The sequence below is a fragment of the Narcine bancroftii genome, chromosome 3 (assembly GCF_036971445.1).
Source record: "Narcine bancroftii isolate sNarBan1 chromosome 3, sNarBan1.hap1, whole genome shotgun sequence".
Lineage (NCBI taxonomy): Eukaryota > Metazoa > Chordata > Chondrichthyes > Torpediniformes > Narcinidae > Narcine > Narcine bancroftii.
The window spans coordinates 4,303,204-4,330,486 of record NC_091471.1 but is presented as its reverse complement, the minus strand read 5'-3'; the positions used below and the strand labels follow the sequence as shown (position 1 = coordinate 4,330,486).

At 43.1% G+C, this 27,283-nt stretch overlaps 1 protein-coding gene across 5 annotated transcripts in view; it reads left to right on the top strand.

The window, feature by feature from the left end:
- LOC138756945 (sideroflexin-5-like) overlaps positions 1-27,283 on the top strand; it is a 309,487-nt gene that overhangs the window by 111,067 nt on the left and 171,137 nt on the right. For 4 of the 5 annotated variants that reach the window (XM_069923412.1, XM_069923409.1, XM_069923413.1 and 1 more), the window contains 2 exons: positions 9,663-9,719; positions 14,699-14,764. In XM_069923412.1, coding sequence (XP_069779513.1) covers positions 9,663-9,719; positions 14,699-14,764 — 123 coding nt within the window. The remainder of the gene's footprint in view (positions 1-9,662; positions 9,720-14,698; positions 14,765-27,283) is intronic. The other variant, XM_069923411.1, reaches the window with a different exon arrangement.

Genomic DNA, 27,283 nt, shown 5'->3' with positions numbered 1-27,283 from the left:
TTCTCTTCCGAGAGAGCCATGAGAGTCCGATACACTACGAATGTCTTCCACAGTGAAGACTGATCCAAAATATTCAGTTCCTCTGCCATCTCCTTCTCTCCCATTACAATTCCTCCAACATTATTTTCTATTGGTCCGATGTCTACTTTGGTCACTCTTTACTCTTTATATATTTCAAAAGCTTTTACTATCCTCTTTGATATTATTTGCTAACCTCCTTTGTTTTTTAAAGTTTCCCGGTCCTCCATCTTCCCACTAATTTTTGCTCCCTTCTATGCCCTCTCTTTTTTCTTTACTTTGGTTTTTACCTTCCCTCATCAGCCACAATTGTCATTTTAACATTCACAAATTTCTTCCTTTTTGGTATGTGCCTGTCCTGCACTTTCCTAATTTTTAAAAAATATAAACCTACAGCATGGTAACAGGCCATTTTGGCCCACAAGTCAGTTCCACCCAATTTATGCGCCATTAACCTAAGCTCCTGGTACATTTTGAACAGTGGGGAGAAACTGGAGCCCCTGGGGAAAACCCACAGACACAGGGAGAAAGTACAAACTCCTTACAGACAGCGCAGGATTCGAACCCTGGTCCGATCCCAATTGTGAGCGCTGAAAAGGCAGTACACTAACCGCTATGCCTCTCGCAGGAACTCCATCCATTGCTGATCTGCTGTCTTTCCCATTAGTGTGTTTCTCCATTTAACTTTGGCCAGTTCCACTCTCGTGCAGCTGTAATTTCATTTCCTCCACTGAAATGCCAACACATCGGGCTTTAGCCTCTCCTTTTCAAATTTCAGTCATATTGTGATCACTGCCTCCTAGGGGCTCCTTTACCTCTAATCACCTCTGGTTCATTACACAGCACCAATCCAGAACAACTGATCCCCATGTGAGCTCATCAACAAGCTGCTTTAAACAGCCATCCCATAGGGATTCCACCAACACTCTCTCCTGAGGTCCCAGACCAGCTTGACTTTCCCAATCTACTTTCATGTTAAAATCCCCCATGATTATCGTAATGCTGTCCTTCTGACATGCCTTTTCTATTTCCAGTTCCACATCCTGGCTGCTGTTTGCGGTATATAACTGCCATTAGGATCCTTTTACCTTGACCCTTCCTTAACTGAACCCATAAACATTCTACCTATTTCGATCCTATGTCCCTTCTATCCAATGATGTAATATCGCTGCTAACCCGCAGATCCACGCTGTTCCCTCGACTAACTTGGACATTCAGCTCCCCATGACAGTGATGGTGGTAAATGATAGGTGGATCCCGATGAGGAGGGAGTTGATGATCCTGATAGAGCCGGGTTCTTTGGGAGCTGGACAGGGTAAATGCTCGGTGGGAGTTTTCCCTCATTGTAGAGTCAAGGTCAAGAGGACAGGTTCAGAATGTCGTGGGTATCTGTTCACGACTGAAATGAGGAAGACTTTCCTCTCACAATAGAAGCATAGAACTCTTTGGAATTCCTTCTTCAGAAAGTTGTGGAGGCTGATTGTATGCAGAAATGATTGTTTTCTTATTGTAGAACAGAGTGGGAAGATGGATTTGAGGAAAAGTGGATCAACCATGACCTCAGAGAGCTGGCTGGCCTGACGGGTTGAATGGCTAACTTTTCCTGGTGGTCTGAAACTTGCAATGTAGTATTGTTGAATGTCCATCCTGTTTTCATAGAAGCCCCACATAAGAGTGACATCAGTGACATCTGCTGGTACACAGCAATTACTGAAGGAGCTGGAAGTGGTTTGTGAATTTAGTTTTCCATGGCTCTCTCACCGTACCATCCTATTGCAAGATTTGAATTGGAATCAGGTTTATCCTCATGAACGTGTGCCACACAATTTGTTGTTTTGCAGTAGTAGCAGTATTTGTGCATCACAGGTGAAAAATTGCGACAAATTACAGCTCCAAAGATACAAGATTTAAAAAAAACTAGTGCAAACAAAAAGAAAGAGTGAGTAGTGTCCATGGATTGATTCATTGTCTGTTCAAAATGTGGTGGTGGAGGGGAAGAAGCTGCTTTTGTAACATTAAGGGTGTATTTTCAGGCTCCTGTACCTCCTTCCTGATGGTAGTGAGAAGAGGGCATGGCCTGGGTGGTGAGGGTCCTTGATGATAGAGGCTGCTTTCTTGAGGCACTGCCTCTTAAAGATGTCCTTAATGGAGTGAAGACTGATGCCTGTGATGCCGTTGGCTGAGTTTACAACCCTCTGTAGCCTTTTCCTGTCCTGTGCATTGGCACTTCCAGACCAGACAGTGATGCAACCGGTCAGAATGCTTGAGAAACTCAGCAAGTCATGCAGCATTCTTCATGTAGCAAAGATAAAGATACATGAACAACGTTTCAGGCCCGATCCCTTTCCTCAAGGCAATTTTGTGTAAACTACAATCACAGCATCTGCAGGCTTTCTTGTGGAACTCCATTTAATTCCTCAACTCCGTGAAAGATGCCATTTGGTCTCCCCGAACAGCATTTGTCTTCTAGCACGGAGAGATGTCGGTGAGAGAATGCTGCTGGCTGGCACATTCCAGGCTGCAGGAGTATGTGCTGTCAAGTATCACTCTTCCGCGGCCAGAATCACAATTAGCATAAGGATGGCGTAGTTAGTGCAGCGGTTAACGACCTGGGTTTAAATCCAGCACTGTCTCTAAGGAGTGTGTTCGTTCTCTCCGTGTCTGCGTGGATTTCCTCCAGGTGCTCCAGTTTCCTCCCACCCTGCAAAAACGTAATGGAGTTGTAGGTTAGTTGTATTTAGGTTGGGGGTAATATCACAGCTGTAGAAAGGGAGAACACTGCAGAGGGAGTGTCTACAGAGATGGTGTGGGTCAAAGTCAGAAATAGGAAGGGAGCTATCACTGTGCTGGGAGTAGTTAATAACTCTTGGGACATTGGGGAATGGATAAGTCGGCAGATTTTAGAATGGTGCAGAAATACCAAGATTGTTGTTATGGGAGACTTCAACTTCCCAAATATTGACTGGCACCTCCTGACTGCAAGAGGGATAAATGGGGCTGAATTTTTCAGGTATGTCCAAGAAAGATTCCTGGCACAGAATGTGGATCTGCCGACTGGAGCAGAGGCCAGACTGGATCTACTGCTGGGTAATGAACCTGGTCAGGTGACAGTCCTCTCAGGGGTGGGGGGAACATTTTGGTGATGGAGATCAAAACTCCCTGAGCTTAAGCATAGCTGTGGACAAGGATAAAAGCAGACAAAATGCTAAAACATTAAATTGGGGAAGGGCTAATTATTATGGGATAAGGCAGGACCTAGGGAGAGTAAAATGGGAACGATGTTCATGGGAGAAAGCACAGAAGTAATGTGGATGTTTAGAAGTAATGTGACCACTTCCACCAATTTCTGGATAGGTTTGCCCCACTGAGATAGGGAAAATATGGAAGGAAAAGGGAACTGTGGTTGACAAAGCAGGTGAGGCAGCAAGTTAAGAAGAAGGAAGCGTACATTAGATTAAGGAAGCAAAAAACAAGAAGGGCTCATGAGAAATATATGTTAGCCAGCAAGGAACTTAGGAGAGCACGAAGGAGGCTGATGAAGGCCTTGGCAAGTAAGGTTAAGGAAAACCCTGAAGCATTCTATGCTAACGTGAGGAACAGAAGGATGACGAGAGTGAAGGTTGGGCTGCTTCAGGGTAAAGGACGCAACATGTGCCTGAAGGCAGAGGAGGTCCTAAATGCTTCAGTACTCATAAGAGAAAAGGATTTTGATCAGGGTGAGGTTAGAATAGAATAAGCTTATGTGCTGGACCATATAACAGGCCATGTCACCCTTTCGAGTCCGCACCAGTACCATGTTGAGATTAAGAAAGAGGAAGTGCTGAATCTTAACCACAATCGGGAGATTGAGATCAGGAGCTGTGAGATAATGTTGCATCTCTATAATCTCTGCTGAGACTGCACTTGGAAAATTATGTTCAGTTCTGGTCATCTCATTATAGAAAGGATGTGGAAGCTATGGAGAGGGTCCAGAGGAGATTGACTAGGATGTTGCATGGATTGAAAAATATATCTTATGAGGCAAGCATTGAAAAGTCCCTGGGGCTGGATGAGATATACCCCAGATTGCTATGGGAAGGGAGGAATAATGATCAGTGCATCCTCCTTGGCCACATTTGAGATGTTGGAGGATTGGAGAATGGTAAATGTGGTCATCTTGTTAAAAATAGTTCATAAGGAGAATCCTGAGAATTTTAGACCAGTCTTACGTCAGTAGTGGGCATCAAACTATTGGAGAAGATTCTTAAGGACTGGATTTATGAGCATTTAGGCTTTTCAGGGACAGTCACCACAACTTTGTGAGGGGAAGGCCGTGCCTCACAAGTCTAACAGAGTTTTTTTAAGGAGGTAACAAAAGAAATTGTTGAGGTGGTAATTTTGGTCTATATGGATTTTAGTAAGGCATTTGAAATGGTCCTCAATAGGAGAAAGTCATGAGACATGATATCAATGAAGACTCTGGCTGTGTGTATTGACGTGCCTGTAGAAAGCAGAGTGTAGTAATGGATGGGAAGTATTCTGTCTGGGGGTCAGTGATTAGTGGAGTTCCGCAGTGATCTGTTCTCGGACCCCTGCTCTTTGTGATTTATATAAATTACCTGTATGAAAAAGTAGAAGCATGGGTCAATAAGTTTTCAGATTCAAAGGTTGGAAGTGTGATGGATGGTATTGAAGATTGTCATAGTTTACGACAGGATTTTGACAGGATTCAGAGTTCAGCGGCAGATGGAGGTCAATCTGGATAAGTGTGAGGTGATGCATTTTATTTAAAAAAATTTTTTCGACAGTAACAGGCCCTTTCGGCCCACAAGCCCGTGCCGCCCAATTACACCCAATTGACCTACACCCCCCAGTATATTATGAACAGCAGGAGGAAACTGGAGCCCACAGGGAAAACTCATGCAGACACAAGGAGAACGTACAAACTCCTTACAGACAGTGGGAGATTCAAACCCCAGTCCTGATCACTGGTGCTGTAACAGCGTTGCGCTGACCGTGCTACCCAAAGGTCATTAGAAGGTTGAACTTGAAGTCAGAGTACAGGGTTAATGATGAGATACTTAATATTATGGAAGAAAAGAAGGACCTCGGGATCCAAATCCATAGATCTCTCAAGGTTGCCTCTCAGGCTGATAGGATAGTTAAGAAGGCCTGTGGGATGCTTGGCTTCATTGGTCAGGGGATTGAGCTCAGGAGCTGTGAGATCAATCTCCAGTGAGACCGGACGTGGAAGATGATGTTCAATTCTGGTCACTTCATTATAGGAAGGATGCGGAAGCTGTGGAAAGGGTGCAGAAGAGATTTGCCAGGAAATTCCCTGGATTGGAAAATATGTCTTATGAGACGAGGTTAGCAGAGCTGGGACGTTCTCTTTGGAGCGTAGAAGGATGAGAACAGACTTTTTGGAGGTGTAAAAGAGGTAGAGGTAAGGTAGACCGCCAGCACCTTTTTTCCCCAAGGCGGGAGTAGCAAACATCAGAGGACATGTGTACAAAGTAAATGGAGGAAACTTTAGGGAGAACTCAGGGATTTTATTTTTCGCAGAGAGTGGTGGGGGCCTGGAATGCCTTGCCAGGGGTGATAGTGAAGTCTGGAACATTAGGGGCATTTAAGAGACTCTCAGACAGGCACATGGTTGAAGAAAAATAGAGAGTTCTGAGGTCGGGAGAGTTGAGTTTTTTTTAATAGGAATATAAATGTCAGCACAACATCATGGGCTGAAGGGCCTGTACATAGACTGTAATGTTCTTTTATGGTCCAGAATAAATAAACAGATATAAAAATAAATAAATATTGTTTAATACATAGTAGAATCTTGGATGGTTAGTGTGATGAGTTCATTTAGACATTCAGTTCTCACTGGCCATGGAAAGAAGCTGCTCCTCAGCCTCGTCATGCTGGCTTTTACACTGCTGTACCTCTTCGCCGACAGAAGTAGATGAAAGATGGTATGTGGTAGGGGTCCTCCATGATTTTATGCAGTTTTGGGAGTGGGGAGTGGAAATATAGTGCTCCCACGGGGTCCAACCACCCAGTCAGAATGCCATCAGCTCCATACAGGCTTTAAATGGCCTGTAAATGGAGCCGACGTAGGTTTTATTTAAAAGTACTGTAACTGCGGTGTCAGCACCAAAGATGGCAGCACCTATGAATGGCAGCAGCTACAAAGGGTTGCAGACTCTGGGGAAGCAGAGGACTGGCACAAAGCATCAGAAAATAGGGAGTCCATCCCCCTCTTCTTCCCGTTCGAGAAGAAGCAGAGGAGACGGTGACCATGACGGCGGTCCAATGAGGGTTTCGGTGGCTGAAGAACACACGAGCAGCGGGCTGTTGGCGACTTGAGGTGAGGAAGCAATGCACGCTGTGGGGTGCTGGCGACTGGTTGAGGGATTCATATCGAGCTGTGGACTGCCAGAGATTGCCTCAAGATTGGCTGAAGGGGGTACCAGGTATTGGAACTGAGATGCCAGAGGATGTCGAGGGTGCTGGAGGATTCCTGATCGTGTCAGAGGTTTGGATCTGGAGCTCAGGCTGCTGATGCTTTGGACTGTAGTTTGTGTGGTTAAGAGCGCTGCGAGGTGAATCCACGGACACTCGGTGTCTCTGAGGGGACTCTCTTTCTCTCTCTGTAAAAGACACTTCAGGAAATTTCTGCAGATGGCCAATCTGTCTGCCGTATGGCAGACAAAAACAAATTTATTGCACTGTCTTTATTACATGACAATAAATTGAATCTTTAATCTTAAGAATTCTCTTTAGCACCCCTGAAGTAAGTTAATATGATGGTGGCCGGTAGCCTTGGCCATTCAGTCTTCTCAGGAAGTGCAGTCACTGTTGTGCCTCCCTAACAAGTGAGGAGATGTTTATCCAGGATAGGTCACCTGTTAAACAGACTCCAAGGAACTTGGTGCTCTCTTCTCTCTCCACTACCGAGTTATAATTTGTCGAGGTGGGTGGACCTTCCTGGTCCTCTTGAAGCCCACAATCATCATCTTCGTCATGTCCACATGAAGACTCAGATTGTAATTTCTCGCACCATTTCATGATATTTTCCACCTCTTCTCTGTCTTGCTGATAAAGCCATTTTCTGCTGTGTCAACTGCAAACTTAATGACTCTTTCAGAGCTAGATCTGGCAATGCAGTCGTGGGTCAGTTGTCTGAACAGGAGTGGGCTAAGCACACAGCCCTGAGAGGCTCATAGTGTTCGACATTCTGCCACTGACCCAGACTGTGATCTTTCCATTAGGACAATGGTTCTTAACCTTTTTTCTTTCCACTCACATCCCACTTTAAGTCATCCCTGTGCCATCGGTGCTCTGTGATTAGTAAGTGATTGCTTAAGGTGGGATGTGGATGGGAAGGGAAGGTTGAGAACCACTGCTCTGGACCCAATTGTTACTGAAATATTTTGCTTGAGAAAAAATGATATTGGCCCATTTCCTTTGGAGTTATGAAACCATGCACATGACGAGTCAATGAGGTACGATTAAAACAGTGGTTTTCAAACTTTCTTTCCACCAACATACCACCTTAAACAACCCCTTACTAATCACAGAGTACCGATGTCATATGGAATATTTAAAGTGGAATGTGAGTGGAAAGAAAAAGGTTGAAAACCACTGCATTAGGAAGTCCAGGATTCAATTACAGAAAGGGGAATTGAGTCCTAGCAAGGACAGCTTTTGGCACTATTCCATTTATTTAACCAAATCTATGAAAGCTGAGCACATCTTGCTTTGCGTGAAGAGGTAAGGTACAGGCTTGGGTTGTTAGAATGAACAGAGGTCAGCAATGAAAAGGGCACAATGAACCGCAACTGCTAAATATTCATGACAGAATCTAGTGGAATATATCAAGGAATATCAAACAAAGTGAACTATGGAGAATGGTTGACCTACAGCTGAAAGTTTCCACTTCTGCGTGAACTTACTAACAGATGATTGAAAATACTTGAGATTCCACTGGTCTAATTAAGAGGAGATCAAAGCAATGATAAGACTATTAACTGGACATGTACAGTAGGAAAAACATTGCAGCCTATTTGAAAGGAAGCAATTAACTACTACAAACAATAAATCTAAGGCAAAGTGGCTTCAGAAATGCAAGTCACTTCTAACTAATTCTTTGCAATTCTTGGAGGATGTAAATTATTCAGAATCAAAGAACATGACAGCACAGAAAACAGGCCCTTCTGCCCTTCTAGTCTATACCAAACTTTTTCTGCCTAGTCCCACTGACATGCACCCAGACCAAAGCCCTCCATACCCCTCCCATCCAGTACCTGTCCAAGTTCTTCTTAAATGTTAAAATTGAGCCCGCATTCACTTCAATTGGCAGCTCATTCCACACTCCCACCACTCTCTGTGTGAAGAAATTCCCCTTAAAATTTCCCCTAAACTTTTCCCTTTTCCCCCTTAACCCATGTCCTCTGGTTTGTATCTCACCTACTCTCAGTGGAAAAAGCCTACTTGCATTTATTCTACCTGTCCCCCTCATAATTTTAAATAGCTCTATCAAATCTCCCCTCATTCTTCTACACTTCAGGGAATAAAGTTCTTACCTGTTTAACCTTTCCCTGTAATTCAGTTCTTGAAGTCCTGGCAACATCTTTTTCAATTTTATTGATATCTTTCCTATATTTAGGTGACCAGAACTGCACACAATACTCCATATTTGGCCTCACAAATGTCTTGTACAACTTTAGCATAACATCCTAACTCCTGTATTCAATATTTTGATTTATGAAGGCCAATGTGTCAAAAACTCTGTTTACGAACCTGTCGATCAATGACACCACTTTATGGGAATTATATATCTGTATTCCCAGATTCATCCATTCTACTGCACTTCTCAGTCCCTACCATTGACCTGTGGTGCACTGCAGTGTGAATAAGCCTGTTCTACAGGCTTTAATTATCTTAAAACTTGCACACAAGGTTCAGTATCCCTTCTAGCTCCGAATGCTCTTCTCTTGCCCAAGAACTGTTGTGAGCCTTTTTGTGGGGCCGGTAATTGGCAGGGATTAAGTGGAACCAGTCTCCTAGGTTACCTCCCTGCAGGTATAATGGGTTTGTCCCCTGCAGTAGGCAGTGCAGGAGTGCGGACAGGTGCAGGCAGTCACTGACAGTCTAGTGGTTGTATCACCACATGTCCTACCTCGTTCGTCCTTCCAAAATGCAACACCTCACACGTGTCTGAATTAAATTCCATCGGCCATTTTGCAGCTGGTCCAGATCCTTTTGCAAACTTTGAAAGCCTTGTCCACATCAACTCCCATCTTTGCGTTATCATTTGGGAGATGTGGCCCATTTTCTTTGTCCTTGCATTCATCTCCCCTCACCCCAGCCAGAGGAGAAGACCTTTGTTGTTTGCAATACCTAGGAGGCCTCAGAGTGTGGTACTTGGCATTCGGAGCTGGTGGCTTTCCCATCACAGCTGTAGCTCATGCTAGCCATAACATGAAATGAGGGAAATAATTGGATAAGGGGAACCAGGTTATGATTTTTCTTCTTTCTTTGAGCAGATACGGTGGCAACATGTAGTGCGGATTAATATGAACTAATAGCAGGAGAAAGGCTTGTTCAGATGAGAAATGTTTTTGTATTGATGTTCACTTGCACTGATTTGTTTTGCTTCGTTGCAGTGGTTGAACCAGAGCCACAATGCCTGTGTGAATTATGCAAACAGAAATGCAACGAAGGTAAGAAAAATGTGTGTAAAAGAATGAGGGGAGATTTGATAGAGGTATTTAAAATAATGAGGGGCAGAGAGAGAGTAGGTGAGATACAAACTAGAGGACATGAGTTAAGAGTGAAAAGGAAAAAGTTTATGGAGAACCTGAGAGGGAATCTCTTCATACACAGAAAGTGGTGGGATTGTGGTGAATGCAGGCTTAAATTTAACATTTAAGAAAAATTGGGAGAGGTATGGACTGTGTGGGGGTCAGTGACACTAGGCAGAAAAATAGTTTGGCACACACTAGAAGGGCCAAAGGGCTTGTTTCTGTGCTGTAATGTTCTATGGTTCTAAGGATCTGCTGCCATTGATCTTCTTGTCAAACACCATGCAAGTATGAGAACCCTTGTTTATCAAAGGGTGAGATTCCCTTGCTGGACACTCCAGCAGCTTTGTCTCAGGATAACATTTATCGATGAGGCAACAAGACATCCTGTTTGGAGTTGCACATTCTACATTTGACAGTGCAAATTTCCTGCATGCACCAAGTTACCTCCCAACATTTCCTGAAGGTTGGTAGGTTAATTGACCGCTGTAAATTTTCTTCAGTATCCAGTATATATTGAATTGGAGGAGGAGGGGAGACAGATGAGAATGTGGAGAAAATAAAATGGATTAATGCAGGATTGGTATAAATCAGCCATTCTCAACCTTTTATTTGGCTATGGCCCCTTTAGGACATAATTCAAAGTCTTTGGGGCCCCTTCCCTGTGAAGCAGTCAAGTTTAATTGGTTTCTTCCATATTCTCTCCTATCTGCTATTTGTTCTATATAAAAAAAAATTAAGCATATTTATATTATGTGAGGTGAAAAGAAAAAGACTGTTTGGGGTCCCGAATGATGGTGAGAGTGGAGGTGTGGGAGCAAGCGGAGTATCTCCTATGGTCATGGGGAGAGGTGCCAAGGGAGGAATAGGTGAGTTAGATAAGTGCAGATTAAATTCCACCACTCTAAATCTATAATTTTTAATTTTTTATCACAGAGCTATGGGGTTATTCGGTATATTTAAGGCAGGGAACAGTTGAATCAGAATTGGCTCCTGTTGTTCTGCAGAAGCAGTATTGTGAATTACAGGTAGAAAATTGCTATAAATTACAGTTTTGTAAATGCTTCCTGAAAGAAAATGGGGGATTGTGATAGACAACTTCAAGTTGAACACAAAGATCACTTCAGATTTGCTGCATCACGTAGGAAATTGGAGAAACATTAAATGAACTTCTGTTGAATTTAGCAGGTTTAATCACGTAATGACGCTGACACATTGCATTAGTGCAACTGATCTAAAAAAATTTTGCCGCTAATTTTTATTTGTATTCACCATCTGATGCCTCTCGTGTCAGTCTCCAACAATAGACGGTCAACATTGATGGATTCTAGTTGCCCTGATACCACTTTTCCATGGTCGCAACTTCCTGGTGAAACCTTTCACCATGTTCGTCACTGACTGCATCAAAATGAGCAGGGAAGTCCAAGTGTAAATGACACGTTGCAGTTCATGGTTTTATATGGGACAGTCTGCCTCTGAACTGAAAGGGGACTGATGTGCTTGCGGGAAGGTTGCAAGTGTTACTTCAGTGGATTTAAACTAGATTTGCAGGGGGAGGGGAACTAGAGTGCCAGAGCAAATAGAGGAGTGGAAGAGGGAAAATATAATGTTAAAATGACATGCACCTTTAGAAGTCAACGGGTTGAATGTGGTGGAAATATTCTAAGGTTCATCTATTTCAATGCAAGGAGCATTGTGGGAAAGGCAGACGAGGTCAGAGCATGGATTGGCACATGGTTTTATGACATTGTGGCCATTAGTGAAACTTAGTTGCCTGAGAGGCAGGACTGGTAGCTCAATATTCTGGGCTTCTGTTGCTTTAGTTGCGATAGAACGGAGGGTGGGATGAAAGGGAGAGGAATGGCATTGCTCGTCAGGGAAAATATCACAGCTGTACTCAGGAACAACAGACCAGAGGGCTCATCTAATGAGGCTACATGGGTGGAGCTGAGGAACAAGAAAGATATGGCACATAAAATGTTGTACAGGTACACGATCCTTTATCCAGACATCTAAAATCTGGAAAGCTCCAAAATCTGGTAAGTAGGGAGAGAGGTGGCTGGGCAGCCGGCACTTGGGGGAGGCGGCCGGGCAGCCGAGGGACCGGCGCTTGAGGGAGACGGCCGGACGACTGGAAGGGGGTGGGGGTGGATACTGCAGTACAATTCAGGTGGGCTTTCCAAAATCTGGAAAATTCCAAAATTTGGAACATAATGTCCACCAAGGGTTTCCGATAAAGGATCCTGAACCTGTATTATAGACCGCCCAATAGTCAGCCAGAATTGGAGGAGCAAATCTGTAGAGATATCAGACAGCTACAGGAAACATAAAGTTGTGATAGTGGGAGATTTTAAATTTTTACATATTGACTGGGATTCCCATAGTGTAAAAGGGTTGGAGTTTGTCAAATGTGCTCAGGAAAATTTTCTAAATCAATGTATAGAGGTACCAACTAGAGAGAGTACAATACTGGATCTCCTATTAGAGAACAGGACAGGTGACAGAAGTATGTGTCGGGGAACATTCTGGGTCCAGTGATCATAATACCATTGGTTTCAAGTTAATTATGGAGAAGGATGGGTCTGGGCCTCGGTTTGAGATTCTAAATTGGAGCAAGAGCAATTTTGAGGAAATGAGAAAGGATCTAGAATGCATCGTTGGAATAATGGGCAAGAATGTGCAAGATAGCTGGGGGACCTTTAAAGCTGAAACTTTGAGAGTACAGTGTTTGTATGTTCTTGAAACGATCAAAGGCAAAATTAGAAGGGCAAGGGGAACCTTGGTTTTCAAACGATATCAGGGTTCTGGTTCAGAAGAAGAGAGAGAGGTGTATAATGGGTATAGATAACATGGACAAATGAGGTACTTGAGATGCAAGAAAAGAAAGAAATCAGGAGGCTAAAAGAAGACATGAGGTTGCTTTGACGACAATGTGAAGGAAAATCCTAAGGGTTCCTGCAGATATATTAAGAGCAAAAGATAGACAGAGTCAGTGTAGACAGGCTTTTTGCGCTGAGGGTCGGTGAGATACAAACCAGAGGACATGGGTTATGAGTGAAGAGGGAAAAGATTTGGGGAACATGAGGGGGAGGTTCTTCACACAGAAAATAGAGAGTGGGAAATCTCTTCAAACAGGGAGTGTAGAATTAGTTGCCAGTTGAATTGGTGAATGTGGGCTCAATTTTAACATTTAAAAAGAATTTGGACAGAAACATGGATGGGAGAGGTATGGAAGCCGCCTTCTTGGTTACATCACATGATGGCCCCAGGATAGGTTTTCAGGGATGTTGTCACCCAGGAATTTGAAGTTTTTTACCCTCTTGAGAGGGCTGGTTTGTGTACTCCTGGTTTCCCCATCATGAAATCCAATTCCTTGGTTTTGCTCACATTGCCTGCAAGGTTGTTGCTGTGAGTCGTTAGGAAAGTGGAATTGATGTGGAAGATCAAGAGCAGGTGTTTAACTCCTATTTAATGCACCAGCTGGTTCCCATAGAGAAGCAGACTCTTGGCTGTCACCTTTTGTTGTGGTAGCATGTCAATTGTGTAATATGACTAAGTAGAGCATTAAGTTCAAATTTATTATCCAAGTGCACAAGTACAACGTGACAAAATGCAATTCTCTGGTCCTCAGTACAAAACATGCAAACACACAACCAGACATAACACACATACAGACAAACAATACAGATGCAGGACAAATATACATGCATAAAAATAAATAAATATTGTTAGTTAAACAATACAGTCTCGGAGGGTCAGTGTGAGCACTACCTTTGGTCGATCACCATTATCACTGTGGGAAGAAGCTGTTCCTCAGCCTGGTGGGGCCGGCTCTGATCCTCCTGGATCTCTTCCCTGATGGGAAAGATGCTGTGTGCGGGGTGGAAAGGGTCCTCAATGTTTTTGTGTGCCTTCTTCAAACAATGATCCTGGTAGATCATGTCGATGGTGGGGGGTGAGAGGTGGGAGGAGGTGAGAGGCTTCTCTTACGACCCTGCAGATTGATGTCCGATCCATTTATTTTCAGCAACAAAACACACTGATGTAGTCACCCAGGACGCTCTCGACAGAGCTCCTATAGAAGGTCGACGTGATGGTGGCCGGTGGCCTTGCCCACTTCAGTCTTCTCAGGAAGGGCAGTCCCTCTTGTGCCTTCCTGACAAGTGAGGAGATGTGTGTCCATGAAAGGTCACTGGTTAAGTGGATTTGGAGGAACTTGGTGCTCTACATTCTCTCCATTACCAAGATTTTAAGGTGTAGTGGAGGGTGGTCCTTCCTCAAGTCCATGATCATCTCCTTCATCATGTTTGACTTGCTCAATGTTTTGAGCATTTTCTGTTTTTATTACAGTTTTGAGTTAATAACCTTATTTTAACATAAATGTTTTGCATTTCTCCCTCTCCATCTCCCACCTTTTAACTCCCTCCCCATCTCCTATCTCCCATCTCCCTCCCCATTCCCCTCCCTCCATATCCCTCCCCCATTTTGCTCCTCATCACCCTCCCCTTTCTCCATCCCTATCACCCTCTCCAACTCCCTCCATCTCCTGCCCCCTCAATTCCACCCCATCTCTCTCTCCCCTTATTTTCCACCTCATCTCCTGCTCCTCCCTCCTCTTATCTCTCTGTTTATCTCGCTCCCCTTATCTCTCTCCCTTTATCTCCCTTCTCCAACTTGCTCCCCTTATCTCCCTCCCTTTATCTCCCTCTACATCTCCCTCCCCAACTTCTTCCCCATCTCCCTCCCTCCCCAACTCCCTCCCTCAACTCCCTCCCCATTTCCCTCCCTCTATCTCCCTCTCCCCACTCCCTCCCCATCTCCTCCCCCCATCCAACCCCCACCGCCACCTGCCCCTATCTCCCTCACTCATTCCCTCTTGTGTTTCCTAATCTCAACAGCCGACTCCTGTGTCGAAGTTCGCCCTGGGTTACGTTGGAGCAGTTGTCAGTGCTGTCTCCATAGCCGTGAGTAATTTTGACATTCTCTGCATACCTGCAGTGACCATTCCAAGGGTCTTGGCAGGTTATAGGTCCAATTATTTGCTCATTGTAGATTACCCAATAAAACAAGCACTAATTTTGAGTAAATGTCAGGAGATTTGATAGATTAAAGATAAACTTTCCAATGGCAGGAGAGTCAGTAACCAGGGGTCATCAGATTAAGATAATTTCCATAAAATCCAGAGAGGAAATATTTTACTGTGCTACAACCCATTAAGATTTCACATAAGTTATTGATATATTCTTCATGCTTTATGACTTTAGCAGATGAAAGTTTCAAGCCTGTATCCACTTACGACCTCTTACCTGTTAGCATGTACTCCTCCTTCCTTTCCTCCTCGTCTCGTCCCCTCACCCGCTTTTTTTTTGCTTATAACCGACGAAAGGCTCAGGCCTGAAAAGTAGTTTACCCTTTCACAGGTCCTAACTGCTCCTGCTATACTGATCTTCATCTCATGGACACTGCATTTCTCTTTTGTGTATTTCAATTTCATTTCAGTTCTGTGCCCCATTCCCATCATCTCTTGTCCGTCCCAACAAGACCACCCATAAATTGGTGGAACAACACGATTTTCCATCTGGGCACTCTCCGACTGGATACCATTAACATTGGCCTCTCCGGTTTCTGCTAGCCCATTCCCTGTTCTCCCTTCCTTTCCCTTTGTCTTCTTTCCTCCAGTTCAACACCTCCTTCCCTCTCTATTCACAGAGCTATCCCTCCTCTCCCTGCTTGCTCCTGTGCCCCCCCCCCCCACCCCTGTCCACTTATTACCTCCTGCCTTTGGGACTGTGCTCCCCACTCCCTTCCCCTTCCTCCCACCATTTTGTTCGGGTGCCTGCCAATATTATTCTATTCCTTGATGAAGGGCTCAAGCCCTTTTATGTATTTATCTTTGCCATATAAAGAACGCTGTTTGACCAGCTAAGTTTTTACTTTTGTGTATTGTCTAGTCGCTGATAGGGAAATAAGCTGAGAGATAGGATCAGTCCCAGACGTTCAAGCAATAAGTCCATAACCATCCTAAATAAATGAATGTCCTCTGGTGTGTGACCCTGGGGTAAAAAATTCTGACTGTACACCTTATCTATGCTTCTCATAATTTGATACAATTCAATCATGTCTTGCTTTAGCCTCCTATGCTCTGGAGGAAGCAACCAAAGTTTGTCCAATCCTTCCTTATAATTCGTACCCTTTAAAGCAGGCGACATCATGTTCTGTACCATTTCCACATCCCTTCTGCAATTAAGTGACCAGAATTGCACAAATTATTCCAAGAGCGGCCAAAACAAAATTTTATATTGCTGCAACGTGACCTCCTTACTTTTATACACAATAAAGCTAAGCACAGCACACACCTTCTTTACCACCCTTTCTAATTGTTGCCACTTTCAATGAGCTGTGGACCTGGACCCTCAGATCCTTCTGCACCTTCAATGCTTTTAAGAGCCCTGCCATTAACGACAGACTTTCCCCTTAGGTTTGACTAACGGAAGTGCAACACTTTACACTTGTCCGAATTAAACTCCATCTGCCATTTCTCTGTAACTGAGCTATATCATGTTGTATTTGATAACTCTCAACACTGTCCACAATTGCACCAATCTTCGAAATATCTGCAAACTTAATAACCCACCCACGTACTTTTATATCCATATATATCACAACCAATAGTGGTCCCAACACTGATCCCTGAAGAACACCACTGGTGATGGACCTCCAGCCAGAATAATAGCTTTCCACCACTGTCCACTGTCTTCTTTGCACCAGCCATTCTCATACCCAAACTATTAACTCACATAGATCCCAGGCCTCTGCACCTTCTGAATCAGCCTGCCATGAATGGCCTCGTCAAACGCCTTACTAAAGACCATATATGAAAATTCACATCGCCACCCTCATCGTCTACTTTTGTCACCTCCTTAATACCTTCTATCAGGACATGATTCTAAGAGATTGGATTTACAAGCATTTGGATAGCCAGGGACTGATTAAAGTGGATAAAGCCAGAAGCCCTGGATGAACAATGAAATCTGGAATTGGCTGAGAGCCAGATCATAGGCATTTAAGTCCAGAGATCAAGATCAGTACAGCAGGAGCAGTTAGGACCTGTGGAAAGCTATCTCCCGAGTGAAGTGGAGATTCCAGATGAGAATGGAAATAACAAGGGACACTCAACAGCTGTGCCAGGGCCTAAATGCCATAATCTGTTACAAAACCAAATCCGGTGAAGTAGCAGGCGGAAAAGCTTCACTCCCAGAGGAAGTTGATGCCTTCTTCTCCCAATTTGACAACACGACAGTGGTGGGCCTTATCTGTAAGAAGGAGAAGGCAGCGTATAGAGACGAAGTGCAGTCACTAACGAACTGGTGCAGAGTTCACAACCTGTATCTGAACGTTAAAAAAAACAAAAGAGATGGTTGTTGACTTCAGGAGGGCCTGGGGAGAACCACACTCCTCTGACCATTGGCGGCTCTACCATTGAAGTCGTCAAGAGTATCAAATTCCTCAGAGTGTACCTGGCAAAGAACCACATCTAGTCCCTTAACACCAGCTCCATAGCCAAGAAAGCCCAGCAACGCCTCTACTTCCTGCAAAGGCTGAGGAAAGTCTATCTCCCACCTTCTATCCTCACTACATTCTACAGAGGATGTATTGAGAGTATCCTATGCAACTGTATCACCGCCTGGTTTGGAAGCTGTACCTCCTCAGACTGCAAGACCCCGCAGAGGACAGAGATAGCGGAAAAGACCATTGGGGAACCTCCTCCTAGCATGGAGGACATCTACCAAACTCGATGCATCCCTCATGTCAACTGAGACGATCAGAGAGAGAGAAAAGCATCCTCCCGTGTGACTGAAATACTATGTTCAATGACTTGGCGATCCAACACATCCTACTTCTTTTATAATTACCCATAATCTTCACCCTTAGTCTATGGGCACAATGTAGTTATTTAGATCATGTGTTATTTGCGCAATGCATTTATTTTGTGGGAGGGGTGGAGTGTCAGGTATTTATGCCTGTGTGAGTATGATGTCATCAAGATCAGCTCCCTGTCATGTGGAACCATTTTAGTTCTGTATTAAAGAATGAATGAAGCACCACGTCTCAGTGTTCAGTGTTTGTCCTTGAAACATCAAATACATAACACACACCACCCAGCACACGCTCTGTTCTCGCTGCTGCCATCAGGAAAGACATGTAGATGCCACCAGACTGGCACCAGCAGATTCAGGAACAGCTGCTCCCCCTCCACCATCAGACCCCTCAACAACAAACTCAATCAGGGACTCATTTAAGGACTCTGACTTGTCCACCTTCTTGACTTACTTTTTCTTCTCTCTGTATTGCACAGTCAGTTTGTTTACATTCATTATCTGTTTACAGTTTGTTTACATGTTTACGCTGTGTACAGTTTTTTTGCAGGAAAAGAAATTTCAGGGTTGTATGTGAATTCATGTAATAAATCTGAAACCTGAAATCCACAGAGCCTGACCAAGTTCAAATTTATGCACGTGTGGGTCGTAAGCACCAGCGATCCATTTTTGATTGTGCTGCTGTCTGTAAGGTGTATGTATGTTCTCCCTATGTCTGCTTGGGTTCCCTCTGGGTGCTCTGGTTTCCTCCCACCCTTCAAAACAGACGTAGGTTAATTGGGGTATTAGGATGGCACAGGCTGATGGGCCAGAAGGGCCTGTAACTGTGCTAAATGACTAAAACAATTTTAATTTAAAAGTTAAAATTTAAATAATCATCTGACATCCAACCTGACAAACAGCGTTTCTCTGGACCATGGTGGACACGTGTGTACATAGCACATAATAATCACATATGAAGATATAATTTAAAATAAATAGACATATTTTGGCAAGTTCAAAGTTTCAGTGTAATATACATGATATACTTCAACTCGAGATGGCAGAGGTCGACAGCATCGAGTCCACGCTGCTGAAGATCCAGCTGCGCTGGGTGGGTCACGTCTCCAGAATGGAGGACCATCGCCTTCCCAAGATCGTGTTGTATGGCGAGCTCTCCACTGGCCACCGTGACAGAGGTGCACCAAAGAAAAGGTACAAGGACTGCCTAAAGAAATCTCTTGGTGCCTGCCACATTGACCACCGCCAGTGGGCTGATATCGCCTCAAGCCGTGCATCTTGGTGCCTCACAGTTTGGCGGGCAGCAACCTCCTTTGAAGAAGACCGCAGAGCCCACCTCACTGACAAAAGGCAAAGGAGGAAAAACCCAACACCCAACCCCAACCAACCAATTTTCCCCTGCAACCGCTGCAACCGTGTCTGCCTGTCCCGCATCGGACTTGTCAGCCACAAACGAGCCTGCAGCTGACGTGGACATTTAACCCCTCCATAAATCTTCGTCCGCGAAGCCAAGCCAAAGAAAGAAAAAAAAAACTTCAACTTTTATCTGTCGTAAGGCAAACAAAGAGTCGCTATGAGCATTGCCTGGTGCTCCTAACAATAAGTGAAAGAGAAGCAAGAGAGTCCCTTCAGAGACACAGTGTCTGTGGATTCGCCTCCTCACTCCCACAGCCTCTACAGCCACACAAACTTCTGTTCAATCCATCAGCAACTCGAGCTTCAGATACAGTCGGGAAGCCTTCAGTGCCTGAGGCCGCACTGACTCCAGTTTGAACGGTTTACTCGGTTACACGACACTGTTCATCAATCTCACAGCCTGCAGGAAGAAGTCATTTCCCAGACTGGCCGTCCGGATTTTGATGCTCATGTACCTCCTTCCAGATGGTAGTGGGTCAAAGATCCTGTGCGCTGGATGGAAATGGTCCTCAATAATTTTTTTTTATATAATTTTTTATTTTTCACACTGTGAACCATATCAACCAAAATATGTACAAACCATAAAACAATATTTTCACACAAAGGAAAAAATAAAGTAGAAAAATGTGTCATCTATTTATTACCCACTGAATCTAGTTTTGTCTTCTTATCATTTTCATTCTCATTTTAGAGGATGGAGGTCGTAGGCGAGCTCTCTCTGATATGTTCCATGTACGGTTCCTAAATTTGTTCAAACATTGTGACTTTATTTTTTAAATTATATGTTATTTTTTCCAATGGAATACATTTATTCATTTCCATGTACCATTGCTGTATTCTCAGCCTCTCTTCTGATTTCCAAGTTGACATTTTTTTGCTACTGCTAAGGCTGTCATAATTAATTTTTTTTTGCACTTTATCCAATTTGAGGTCTAATTCTCTACTTTTTATGTTACTTAAAAGAAATATCTCTGGTTTTATTTTGTATGTTATTTTTTGTAATTTTATTTAGTATCTGATATAATTCTTCCCAAAACATATTTACTTTCGTACATGCCCAAGTTGCATGTAATGTTGTTCCCATTTCCTTCTGACAGTGAAAACATCTGTCTGATAATGTTGAATTCCATTTTTTTAATTTTTGTGGAGTAATATATACCCCGTGTAACCAATTATACTGTATCATGCGTAACCTTGTGTTTAATGTATCCTTCATAGTTCCAGAACATAACTTTTCCCATACTTCATTTTTTATCTTTATGTTTAGATCCTTTCCCCACTTCTGCTTAGGTTTATAGTTTATTTTGTTTCCTTACCTTGCAGCTTAATGTACATGTTGGTTATAAATCTTTTGAATATCATTGTGTCTGTAATCATGTATTCAAAGCTGCTTCCTTCAGGTGATCTCAAGCTGTTTCCCAATTTATCCTTTAAATAAGCTTTCAATTGATGATATGCAAACATTGTTCCGTGAGTTATTCCATATTTGTACTTCATTTGTTCAAATGTTAATAAATTATTTCCCAAAAAAACAGTTTTCTATTCTTTTCATTCCATTTCTCTTCCATTCTCTAAAGGAAAGGTTGTCTATTGTAAAAGGGATTCACGGATTTTACGTCAACAGTAATTTTGATATTTGATCATTCATTTTTTTCCTTTTTTAAGTGGATCTTCTTCCATGTATTTAGTATATGAGGCAGTACTGGTGAGTTTTTATATTGCACCAGCTTTTCATCTTACTTATAAAGTATATATTCCGGTACCTTTTCCCCTATTTTATCTAGTTCTATCGTAGTCCAGTCTGGTTTTTCCCTCGTCTGGTAAAAATCTGATAAAAACCTCAATTGTGCGGCTCTATAATAATTTCTAAAATTTGGTAACGGTAAACCACCTTGATTATACCTCTCTGCTCATTTATCTAATGCTACCCTTGGATTCCTCCCTTTCCACAAGAATTTCCTTATTATTTTCTTTAGTTCCTTAAAGAATTTTTTTGTTAAGGGAATTGGTAATGTTTGAAATAAGTATTGTATCCTTGGGAACAAATTCATTTTAATACAGTTTACCTTCCCTATCAACGTTAGCGATAATTCTTTCCATTGTTCTACGTCTTCCTGCAATTTCTTTATTAGTGGCTGATTATTTAGTTTGTACAAGTGGCTTAATTTATTATCTAACCTGATCCCTAGGTATCGGATTGCTTGTGTTTGCCATTTAAATGGTGATGTTTTAAAAAATTCTGTATAGTCTGCCTTACTCATTGGCATCACTTCACTTTTATTTGCGTTGATCTTGTACCCTGATATTTCTTCATATTCCTTCAATTTCTTATGTAATTCTTTTACTGATACCTCTGGTTCTGTTAGGTATACTATGATGTCATCTGCAAATAAACTGATTTTATACTCCTTCTCCTTTATTTTTATCCCTTTTATTTTATTTTCTATTTTTATCAGTTCTGCCAAAGGTTCTATTGCTAAGGCAAACAATGAGGGGGATAGTGGACATCCCTGTCTAGTTGACCTCCTTAATTTAAAGTGACTTGATACATATCCATTTACTGTTACCTTCACCAATGCTTTAATCCAATTGATGTATTTTTCTGGTAGATTGAATTTTTGCTATACTTTAAATAAGTAATTCCACTCTACTCTGTCAAAGGCTTTTTCTGCATCTAGAGCAACAGCCACTGTTGGTTTCTTATTTCCTTGAACTGCGTGAATTAGATTAATAAGTTTGCAGATTATCCGCTGTTTGTCTTTTCTTAATAACTCCAATTTGATTTTGTTTTACTATTTTAGGTACACAATCACCCAATCTGTTTGCTAATAATTTCGCTATTATCTTATAGTCTGAGTTAAGTAGAGATATTGGTCTGTATGATGCTGGTGTTAGTGGATCCTTCCCCGTCTTTGGTATTACTGTAATTATTGCTGTTTTACATGAATCTGGCAAGTTTTGTGTTTCTTCTATCATAACTTCCAGGGGAGGAGGAATTAATAACTCTTTTAATGTTTTATAAAATTCCATTGGAAATCCATCCTCTCCTGGTGTTTTATTGTTCGGTAGCTTTTTTAATATATTCTGTACTTCCTCTATTTCAAATGGTTTTTATTAGTTTGTTTTGTTCTTCTTGCAATTTCAGCAGTTTAACTTTAGCTAAAAATTCCTCTCCTTTATCATCTTTCCCCTCGTTCTCAGTTTGATACAATTGTTCATAAAATTCCTTAAAGTTTTCATTAATCTCTGTTGGATTATATGTAATTTGTTTGTCCTTTTGCCTTGATGCCAATCTCGTTCTTTTAGCTTGTTCTGTTTTAAGTTGCCAAGCTAATATTTTTTGTGTTTTTTCTCCCAGTTCGTAATACTTTTGCTTTGTTTTCATTATGTTCTTTTCCACCTTGTACGTTTGTAATGTTTCTTATTTAATTTTTTTGTCTGCCAATTCTCTCCTTTTCGTTATATCATCCCTTTTTACTAATTCCTTTTCTGTACTTACTATCTCCCTTTCCAACTGCTCTATTTCCCTTTTTCATCTTAGTCATAAAAATCTCTAGCTTTTGAATTATTGGATGCTGTCGTTACGTGTCCTACCCAGTCTCTCTCTAGTTTATGTTAGATACGTTTCCTGCACAAATGCTGTATCTATTTTTTCCTTCTTCAATAAATTTGGTAGCCTCTTCCTTTTAATTTGATTTTGTATTCCATTAATGTTTATAGTCATATAGTTCAACATGGCCATCTTATATCTTGCATTCATCTCTTTTCCACTTCTTTGCCACCTCCATCCCCCTTTTCTCCATTTTCATCTCTTAGTTTTCTCTTATTACACTAAATATACAACAACACATTTAAGACATAAAGTAACCCCACAGTTCCCACATCCACTAATACCTTAACCCCAAAAGTCCCCCCCCCCCGAGTTGCCCCATACCCCTTGCCGGGCAACCACAACTCCCCTTTTCATTTGGGTTGCGATCTTGTTTGCAGCGTCAACTGATTTTACAGTGATGGTTATTCCCCCTCCACCCAACCCTCTCCAGAAAACACTTTTTTAACACATATAGCAAAGCTCTCTCTCTTCTTTTTTTCCCCTTACTCCCTTCCCTTCTATTTTCCCTCTTTAGTTCTTTACATATACATTGTTTTTATATCTTTATATATACTTTATCGCCATTCTTCATTCTTGTTACATCTCTTCATCTCTTCTCCTTTCCTACAAATGTTCTGTGAATTCTTGCGCTTTCTCTGGATCCGAGAACAGTCTGTTTTGCTCCCTGGGTATAAAGATTTTAAGCACAGCTGGATGTCTTAATATGAATTTGTAACCTTTTTTCCATAAAGTTGATTTTGCTGTATTAAATTTCTTCCTCCTCTTTAAGAGTTCAAAACTTATGTCTGGGTAAAAAAATATTTTTGACCCTTGTATTCCAATGGTTTATTATCTTCTCTCATTTTATTCCTTGCCCGCTCCAGTATATTTTCTCTTGTCTTGTATCTCCAAAATTTTACTAAGATGGATCTTGGTTTTTGATGTGCCTGTGGTTTCGGAGCTAGTGCTCCGTGTGCCCTTTCTATTTCCATTCCTTCCTGCATTTCTGTCATTCCCAGGACCTTCGGGATCCATCCTTTTATAAATTCCTTCATATCTGTGCCTTCTTTACCCTCCTTCAGGCCCACTATTTTTATGTTGTTTCGCCTACTATAATTTTCCAACATATCAATTTTCTGAGATAACGACTCTTGTGTCTCTTTAATTTTTTTGTCACTTCCAATTTTTCTCACGTCATTTACTGCCATTTCTATAGTCGTTTCCTGCTCTTCCACATTCTCTACTCTTTTCCCTATTTCTGTCATTACCAGTTCTAACCTTTACATTTTATCTTCTGTTCTTTTCATTTTCCTTTTAATTACATTAAACTCTAATGACGACCATTCTTTTAGTGATCTCATTTGTTCTTCAGAAAAGACTTTATCCATATTCTGTTCATCAGTTTTACCTTTTATTTCTCTTTGTCCATCAGTTTGACCTTGATCTTGGTCTTCTTCTTCTCTTCTTTGTGTCTGTGTCTAATCTGTTTTTCCTGATGAGCTACTTGTATCTCTTTGTCGGGCCTCTTCTTGCTGGGCCTCTTCTTGCCGTACCTCCCCTCTGTTGTGCTTCTTGACATTGGTCTTCTTGTCGATCTTCCCTCCGTCTGTCTTCCACCTCTATTTCGTCGCACCCTCTTCTGCTGTCTTCCTTATTCTCCAGCTGAGAGCCCTGGTGTTGGGTGTCTCTCAGCTGCTCGGTCTGTGACAGCCCGCTCCTCTGCTGAGCCCCCCTCCTTCCGGTGTCCTCTTTCTCCTCTGATTGCGCATTTTTGTTTGGCTCCGAGAGCCATTTTTCTAATGTACCAGCTGGTGGATCACGACTCAGTAGGTCAGGTACCGACCTCGCGTGTCGGGCGTTCCTCGTCACCACAGCGTCCTGTTCCTCCCTCAAGTAAGGCCTTCTTCCGTCTTCTCCGGCAACTTTTTTACATCTTTTTTTCCAACTGTTCTTACTTTCTCCTTCTTGGAAGCCATCTTCTTTCTTTTCTCTGTATCTTTATCTTCTATTTCTTGTACTCTATTTCTGTTATGCTTTGCTTTTTCCTAACTGTTTTTCCTATTTTCCTGGAGAGCGCTGGTTTCTCCGACCGGCCACTACTCCATCACGTGACTCCTCCATTCTCAGTGATTCTTGAGCAATTCTCCCGATTAATGATTCCTTGGCTTTTGCATGCTGAGGCTCTAAGGCCCAAAAGCAGAAAATGCCATAAACATTCAGTCAGCATTTTAGCAGAGAGAAAAGCATGGTTAATTTCAAGCTGATTCAACTTTCAGGAGATGGACAGGCTTGGGTGAGAAACTATTTTTTCTCTCTCCATTCAGGGTGATAGTGGAGGCTAGTAAATTATAGGGACTTTCAAAAGACTCTTAGAGAGTCACATGAATGTTTGAAAAATACAGGGTTATGGGTGTAAGGAGGGAAGGGTTATACTGATGTGGAGTAGGTTTCCAAAGGTCGGCACTACATCATGAGCTGAAGGCCCTGTAGTGTGCTTAGTATAGAACATAGAACATAGATCCAAAATGAGTGGTGGATTAGCCTCGCCAAGCGAACCCAGCTCAGCGCGGACATTGGCGACTTCAGGGGTTTCTACGAGGCTCTAAAGGCTATGTACGGCCCCTCACCCCAAGTCCAAAGCCCGCTGCGCAGCTCAGACGGCAAAGTCCTCCTCAGCGACAAGATCTCCATCCTCAACCGATGGTCAGAACACTTCCAATCTTTTTTCAGTGCCAACCGCTCAGTCCAAGATTCCGCCCTGCTCCAGCTCCCTCAACAGCCCCTAAGGCTAGAGCTGGATGAGGTCCTCACCCAGGATGAGACATATAAGGCAATCGAACAACTGAAAAGTGGCAAAGCAGCAGGTATGGATGGAATCCCCCCAGAGGTCTGGAAGACTGGCGGCAAAACTCTACATGTCAAACTGCATGAGTTTTTCAAGCTTTGTTGGGACCAAGGAAAACTGCCTCAGGACCTTTGTGATGCCACCATCATCACCCTGTACAAAAACAAAGGCGAGAAATCAGACTGCTCAAACTACAGGGGAATCACGCTGCTCTCCATTGCAGGCAAAATCTTCGCTAGGATTCTCCTAAATAGAATAAAACCTAGTGTCGCCGAGAATATTCTCCCAGAATCACAGTGCGGCTTTCGCGCAAACAGAAGAACTGCTGACATGGTCTTTGCCCTCAGACAGCTCCAAGAAAAGTGCAGAGAACAAAACAAAGGACTCTACATCACCTTTGTTGACCTCACCAAAGCCTTCGACACCGTGAGCAGGAAAGGGCTTTGGCAAATACTAGAGCGCATCGGATGCACCCCAAAGTTCCTCAACATGATTATCCAACTGCACGAAAACCAACAAGGTCGGGTCAGATACAGCAATGAGCTCTCTGAACCCTTCTCCATTAACAATGGCGTGAAGCAAGGCTGTGTTCTCGCACCAACCCTCTTTTCAATCTTCTTCAGCATGATGCTGAACCAAGTCATGAAAGACCTCAACAATGAAGACGCTGTTTACATCCGGTACCGCACGGATGGCAGTCTCTTCAATCTGAGGCGCCTGCAAGCTCACACCAAGACACAAGAGAAACTTGTCCGTGAACTACTCTTTGCAGATGATGCCGCTTTAGTTGCCCATTCAGAGCCAGCTCTTCAGCGCTTGACGTCCTGTTTTGCGGAAACTGCCAAAATGTTTGGCCTGGAAGTCAGCCTGAAGAAAACGGAGGTCCTCCATCGGCCAGCTCCCCACCATGACTACCAGCCCCCCCACATCTCCATCGGGCACACAAAACTCAAAACGGTCAACCAGTTTACCTATCTTGGCTGCACCATTTCATCAGATGCAAGGATCGACAACGAGATAGACAACAGACTCGCCAAGGCAAATAGCGCCTTTGGAAGACTACACAAAAGAGTATGGAAAAACAACCAACTGAAAAACCTCACAAAGATAAGCGTATACAGAGCCGTTGTCATACCCACACTCCTGTTCGGCTCCGAATCATGGGTCCTCTACCGGCATCACCTACGGCTCCTAGAAAGCTTCCACCAGCGTTGTCTCCGCTCCATCCTCAACATTCATTGGAGCGCTTTCATCCCTAACATCGAAGTACTCGAGATGGCAGAGGTCGACAGCATCAAGTCCACGCTGCTGAAGATCCAGCTGCGCTGGGTGGGTCACGTCTCCAGAATGGAGGACCATCGCCTTCCCAAGATCGTGTTATATGGCGAGCTCTCCACTGGCCACCGTGACAGAGGTGCACCAAAGAAAAGGTACAAGGACTGCCTAAAGAAATCTCTTGGTGCCTGCCACATTGACCACCGCCAGTGGGCTGATATCGCCTCAAACTGTGCATCTTGGCGCCTCACAGTTTGGCAGGCAGCAACCTCCTTTGAAGAAGACCGCAGAGCCCACCTCACTGACAAAAGGCAAAGGAGGAAAAACCCAACACCCAACCCCAACCAACCAATTTTCCCCTGCAACCGCTGCAACCGTGTCTGCCTGTCCCGCATCGGACTTGTCAGCCACAAACGAGCCTGCAGCTGACGTGGACATTTACCCCCTCCATAAATCTTTGTCCGCGAAGCCAAGCCAA